This window comes from Zootoca vivipara, chromosome 3, assembly GCF_963506605.1.
Source record: "Zootoca vivipara chromosome 3, rZooViv1.1, whole genome shotgun sequence".
Taxonomy (NCBI): Eukaryota; Metazoa; Chordata; class Lepidosauria; order Squamata; family Lacertidae; genus Zootoca; species Zootoca vivipara.
This window is the reverse complement of record NC_083278.1, coordinates 89,103,082-89,109,081: the sequence shown is the minus strand read 5'-3', so window position 1 is coordinate 89,109,081 and position 6,000 is coordinate 89,103,082. Positions and strand designations below refer to the sequence as shown.

At 47.1% G+C, this 6,000-nt stretch overlaps 1 protein-coding gene across 1 annotated transcript in view; it reads right to left on the bottom strand.

Moving 5' to 3' along the window:
• Positions 1–1,186: 1,186 nt before the first annotated feature.
• Positions 1,187–6,000, bottom strand: part of ITPKB (inositol-trisphosphate 3-kinase B) — a 96,757-nt gene continuing 91,943 nt past the window's right edge. The window contains exons 7-8 of the mRNA XM_035111457.2: positions 5,089–5,160; positions 1,187–3,526 (exon numbers count right to left, since the gene is read on the bottom strand). Of these exons, the coding sequence (XP_034967348.1) occupies positions 3,311–3,526; positions 5,089–5,160 (288 nt within the window). The 3' untranslated portion in view covers positions 1,187–3,310. The remainder of the gene's footprint in view (positions 3,527–5,088; positions 5,161–6,000) is intronic.

The window sequence follows — 6,000 nt, the reverse complement described above, 5'->3', positions numbered from 1 at the left end:
TATACAAATTTAATGAATAAACAGTCGTACCTTCGAAGTTGAACGGAATCCGTTCCGGAAGTCTGTTTGACTTCCAAAATGTTCGGAAACCAAAGCGCGGCTTCTGGATGCCTGCAGGAAGCTCCATTGGACATTCAGCTTCAAAAAATAGTTCACAAACCGGAACACTCACTTCCAGGTTTGCGGCGTTCAGGAGCCGAAATGTTCAAGAACTAAGCTGTTCAAAAACCAACGTACGACTGTATTTCAGCTGAGGCAGAGAAACCTTGATGAAATGTTGCGTGCAGCATGCAACACAGTTCGAATTACTTCTGAATAAAGGATTGCACTGGTAAAAGTCATTTCAGATATATCCTAGACAGGGTAAGGCAGAGAAAGAGCATGAAATTGACTCAATTACGTTCAACAGAAACAACATGTCATGTTCCCTCTTAGCTTCTGAGGAAGGAACAGTCCACGTGTTTCTCTACTTGGTGAGCTGCAACAGGAAAATACAGGGAATACAAGGGGGAGATCAATTGCTCTTTAACAGCCTCCCCAACGTAGTGCTGCATCTGAAACTGCTCCAAATAAAGAAAATGTATTATTTAAACATCCCTGAAAATGTTAGGTATTGCACCGGATAATTCCTTCGGTTGAAAGGCAGGTTAACAAGACAACTTGTTTTGTTAAGATCTTAGCTGTCAGCAACTAGACTGACAATATCTGAGAGCAGGGGTGGGGAACCTCAGGCCTGGGGGTCCAGTGTGGCCCTACGAGGCTCTGTCATTGGCCCTTGGAACTCCCCACAGGCCAAGGACCTCCCCGGGTCATGCCATTCACTGGAGCGGCTCCTCCGCCTCCTTGCCTGTCTGGAATGTGTCCTCAAGCGACAATAATGTGCCATTGCGATGGCCACTTTTGAATCTGGAATGTGTCCCCTACATTGTGGAAGGTTGTCCACAAGAGAATGTGGCCCTTGGGGTAAAAACAAAGGTTCTCCCCCTTGTCTCGAGAGGTTATGGCTTTAACTCGTCTTGCGCAGCCAAAACACTAGTCCTGGTTTCTTTGTGAAGCTTCCACTTGCCACATTTTTCAGGATCAATATCGTCATGCCAACCGGTTCCATTTAAATCAGTCTCTCTGGCTCTTGGTAACCTCAGGCTAAAGGAACGAGAACGGACAATGACAGAGAATCACAAAAGCAGCCATTTTGTATGCCTTTATTTTGAGTTATTTGACTTACAGGCACTGTGCATAGGTGGAGTTTTATAACTCGGCATGTTCTTCGTGACATCGCTAATCCGGGAGAAATATGTGTTGGGAGAACTACCTCACAGCAAGAGTTCCAGTCTCCAGGGGGGCCTTAAGAGACACCTGGAGAAACAATTCACTTCTTTGAAAGCCACAAAGCAAGGAATCTTGTTTTACAAACAGGCTTAAAAAAATAAAAATGTATATATAATAGAAGCCATTTAAAAGCTAAATACAAGTTTAAAAATGGTATAAACTTACACTGCTTCAAGGACTCGCCCCCTGCCCTCCACAGACATGGAAAAAATATGTTTAAAAAACTTAACATTATTATTTAAAAGATTCCATGCATTAAGACTTAGTGTTCTAGGCAACTAAAAAAAGGAATGGCAATAAATAGAACTTTAAAAAAAACAAAAACACTTTTCCATGACACCAATGGAACAGAAAGTAGTCCATAAGGCACTTCCACAAAGGCTATTATTAAACAGCAAAGGAAACCTGAAGGGGAAAAGCTGCCAAACAAAGCAACTATTTACAACAGCACTGAAGGTTGACAGATATGGGCCTAGTGAGATACAAATGAAGGAATCCCCCGAGGAGTTTGCATCCTTGAAAAAGGAGCCAAGGGGCATAATCCTATCCTGCTAAACACACACACTTGTTGCAGGGTTAGAACCAACTCGAGATAAGAAACTGCAGCCAGCGCATTGTAAGAGCAAACAGGGTTGCCACATGACTACTGGGAAGAGTGGAAGCAACGGGTTCTGGAAGCATCTGGGATGCATCCTGAACATGGGAAGGTTTAAGGATTTGTCGGTATTGACACCATCCAGGAAAAAAGACAACTCTGGAAAGTCTGTGACCTCAATTGAACAGTCCCCCTTCTCAAGGTTTCTGCAGCACTCGTGCATTCCTAGGGGTCGGGGGGAAGCAAATGTACTGTCCTCCCTTCCTGACATCAGTAAATGCCGCCCTTTGAGATGTGAGTACTGGAATGTTTTGCAAGAGCGCACCTGAGAGGTTGCTTGCCACTTTAAAAGGGTCTTCAGTGTTAACAAAGAGAAACCTGAACGGCAGGTATAGCCCTTCCCATCTGAAGGGCTACGAGGTCGCTCCAAGAAAACTAAAGCCTTGGCAAAAAGCTGTGGACTCCCATCAGCCCCCAGGCAGCACAACCAATGCTTGGGGATGATGGGGGTTGCGGTTCAGGAACCCCTGGCGGGGGTTAGAGCCCCTGGCTTAGAGCAAGGGATCAGAACTTTTTCTCACCAGCAATCCAACCCCAACCCCAGTAGACAAATGGATGCACTATCAAATGTAACCCTCAGGAGCAGACAGAGCTTTGCTATTCATTCAACTAAGTACTCGGCGATTGCGCAGCTGCCGTATGCCAGCAAGAAATTGCTCGAATATATTGAAAAGTAGACTTGATATTAAGTTATTCCTACAAGCTCCTGTATGCAGATTAACTACACTGAGGTTAGTACATGTTAAAAGGTCGCTGTTCAAGAATACCAGTTATATTTCTCCAAGGATGTTGTCATTAAGTTCTTGATTCCAAAGACTCCGAAGCTTCTCAGGAGGAAAGAGCACCTATAATCTCAGCAAACTGCCTTTAAAATCAGCGGCCCAAGTAATGTACTAACTTTGGGCACAAGAGGGCAGCAGATAATTAGAACTCAGTCTCTCCTTCGCTCTGCAGCTTTTAGCTACCGGTAGACAGAATTTAAGCAAGACTAGGGCACTGTCTTAATTCAACGGAGGTGTATGAGAACTGTACAAACCATTACTGGTTAAACACAGATTGCATAAGAACTACTGAAGGAGGAATTTATGGTATCCTTAACTGCTAAAGACTAAAAAGTCAATATTGGTATGCACTTCCATCGTCCCAAGCTTGGCTTCACGTCCAGCATTTGTTCTGGCACATATATAACTGCATATTTACACCTTAAATAAAAGGAGCTTCTAACTTTTAGAACTGGGAAGGAGAGGGTGGGCAGAAAGTGTCTTGTAGTGCAGTTCAGAGAGTCAGTTTGAGGGGCTGGCTTCTGAGTAGTGGCAGAGCTGGACTTCAATGCAGGTCTTCACTCTGAGACAACTCGGTCAGGATCTCGAGGAGGTTCTCCAGCCCCCAAAGGTAGCCGTCCTCCCGATTCCCTTCTATCCAGGGCACATTGTGCTGGAGGACCTCTCCCTCTGGCAGTGGGGTGGTTTTCCCAAAGTCAATCATCCAGACTTTGGCCTGTTCTTTCTTGTCGTGGATGAAGAGGAGGGAACTCCCGATTACCTGCGACAGGAAAAAATAAAAAGGGGATTATCACACAGGATTCGAAGGCATGTGGTCAGCATTCGCCCAATATATTTTGGCACCTGAGGCAAAACGCCGCCTGCCACCCCCCCACAAGGGAGAAGCAGTTTCCAAAGCTCCCCACCCAGGCTTGGCAAAAGGAGCCCTCACCTCGCCTCACCAGCTTGCCAGGCTGGTGGGGCAGATCAGAAAACTAACGGCTCCCTTCCTTAACCACTTTCTGAACTCCCTGCCTGTCTGGCAGCAAAACTGGTTGGTGAAAGACCTCCCTTCTTTGTCAACTTGCTGAGAGGGGAGGTGTTACACAGAGCTTTGGTGCTGGTCCCTCTCCGGTCCTTATGTGGTTTGCTTGAGGCATCGCCACCTCTTCTGTTTCTGCCACCAGAGGCAGCTGCCTCCCCCTGCTTCATGGCTGGGCCGGCTTTGGTCTAAAGCAGGCATCCCCAAACTGCGGCCCTCCAGATGTTTTGGCCTACAACTCCCATGATCCCTAGCTAACAGGACAAGTGGTCGGGGAAGATGGGAATTGTAGTCCAAAACATCTGGAGGGCCGAAGTTTGGGGATGCCTGGTCTAAAGGCAGAACTTGGCATTCTGTGGTGTAGGGCCTGCTGTGTCCATAGCACTCTTGGGGTTTTTTGAAAACAAGCCTGCTAGCTCTCAAGGTCACGGGGAAGTTAAAACATGCAACACGAGAGGAGTAGAAACACTCTTTGCCAATTAAAAGAAAAAAAGCAGTTGTTGAATACCTGCTCTCCCAAGTTGCAAACCCAGTTAAAAATTCAATTTCAAGCAGCAGTTTTAGGAGAGTTAAAATACAGGACTTTTCATCACATAAATATTGGGGGGGGGGCAGATTGGGAATATAATGTGTAGGGGATGAGAGGGGATTTCCTCCCTTCAACCCCAGCCCTGATCTAAATCGGGGGCCCTGCACTTGCTATTCACACTGGGGGCATTCTAGGTAAAGGTCCAGTCGCAGATGACTCTGGGGTTGCGGCACTCATCTCGCGTTATTGGCCGAGGGAGCCGGCGTACAGCTTCCAGGTCATGTGGCTAGCATGACAAAGCCGCTTCTGGCGAACCAGAGCAGCACACGGAAACGCCGTTTACTTTCCCGCTGTAGCGGTTCCTATTTATCTACTTGCATTTTAACGTGCTTTCGAACTGCTAGGTTGGCAGGAGCAGGGACTGAGCAACAGGAGCTCACCCCGTTGCGGGGATTTGAACCGCCGACCTTCTGATCGGCAAGCCCTAGGCTCTGTGGTTTAACCCACAGCGCCATCTGCGTCCCTTTTTTAAAGCATTCTACTTAGTGTGAATACCAGGGGGTTGAGTAGGAGAGGTTCTGATCAGAGCTGCACTATGGTCCCCCTGCACTTTGCCCTCCCCCCAATGCCAGCTATTTATTGAACATCAAATAGTGATGCAACTCCAAAGCTTGTGGAAAGATTCTAGTCCGCTAACTGGTTTAGGTAAACCGAAAGAGTTCTTCTAACCTTTTAAAAAAAGAGATCATAGAAAGGCGGTTTAATTTTTTACCTCGTGGCCCCTGAAGAATGGTGACATTTCCAAAGTATCACGGATTCCTTTCAACCGGTTACGGTAGCCATTCTGTAGTGGCAAGAACAGAACATTTTTAAGAGCTTTGAAAGTACTTCTGAAGCACCCACTCTCTGAGCATTGACCTTGCTTAGCAAGAGGCTGCACATTCCTCACATAGTTTGAACGGAAGGAGTTGCAATTTGGTTTACACACACACACACACACACAAACACACACCCTCTGCCTGTAAGCCAAATAACCGCTCCTGTATCAGGACTGCAAGCTGGGTGAGCTGGACTTCCAAGCAGCAGCAGCAGCCAGCAGCCAGCAGAGACTTCCCAGCGCTTTTTATGGCTACCAGCTATCGAGAGAACCCTGTTCCTTTGCCCCTCTCAGCAACTGGCTGAATAAGAGAAGCTGGGTGGGGAGGTGAGAAGTATTCAAGGCAGTAGCAGTAAAAAAGGGAAAAAAACTAAAGTAAAAAACAAGCAGGGTCCAGAGCCAACGAAATGCCACGTGATCATGCACTACAGCACTGGTGTTCAGCTATTGGGTCCTGGCCTGATCTGAGATGGGCTACAACAGCAGCACTGCCACCTTACCAACATGTGCTTAAATATTAAGAGCGTCTCCAAACGCTTGTTTTGCATTGAAGGTGGGTCCTGGGTCTGCAAACAGTGGAATACTACTGTGCTTCAGCATATGCACATGCACCCTCTCCTGGAAGTGGCTGAGTCTACAGGGCAGGGTTAAAGAGGCAAGCAGGAGGGCAGGCAGACCCAGACACTACCCTGCACCTTCCCACAAATATGGCAATCTCTCCTGCCTGCGTTACAGGTTGGTCACCCATGACTGAAGACCAGGGGGCTCTCAAGGTGTCACTTTTCTCCAACCACTGGCCATGCTGGC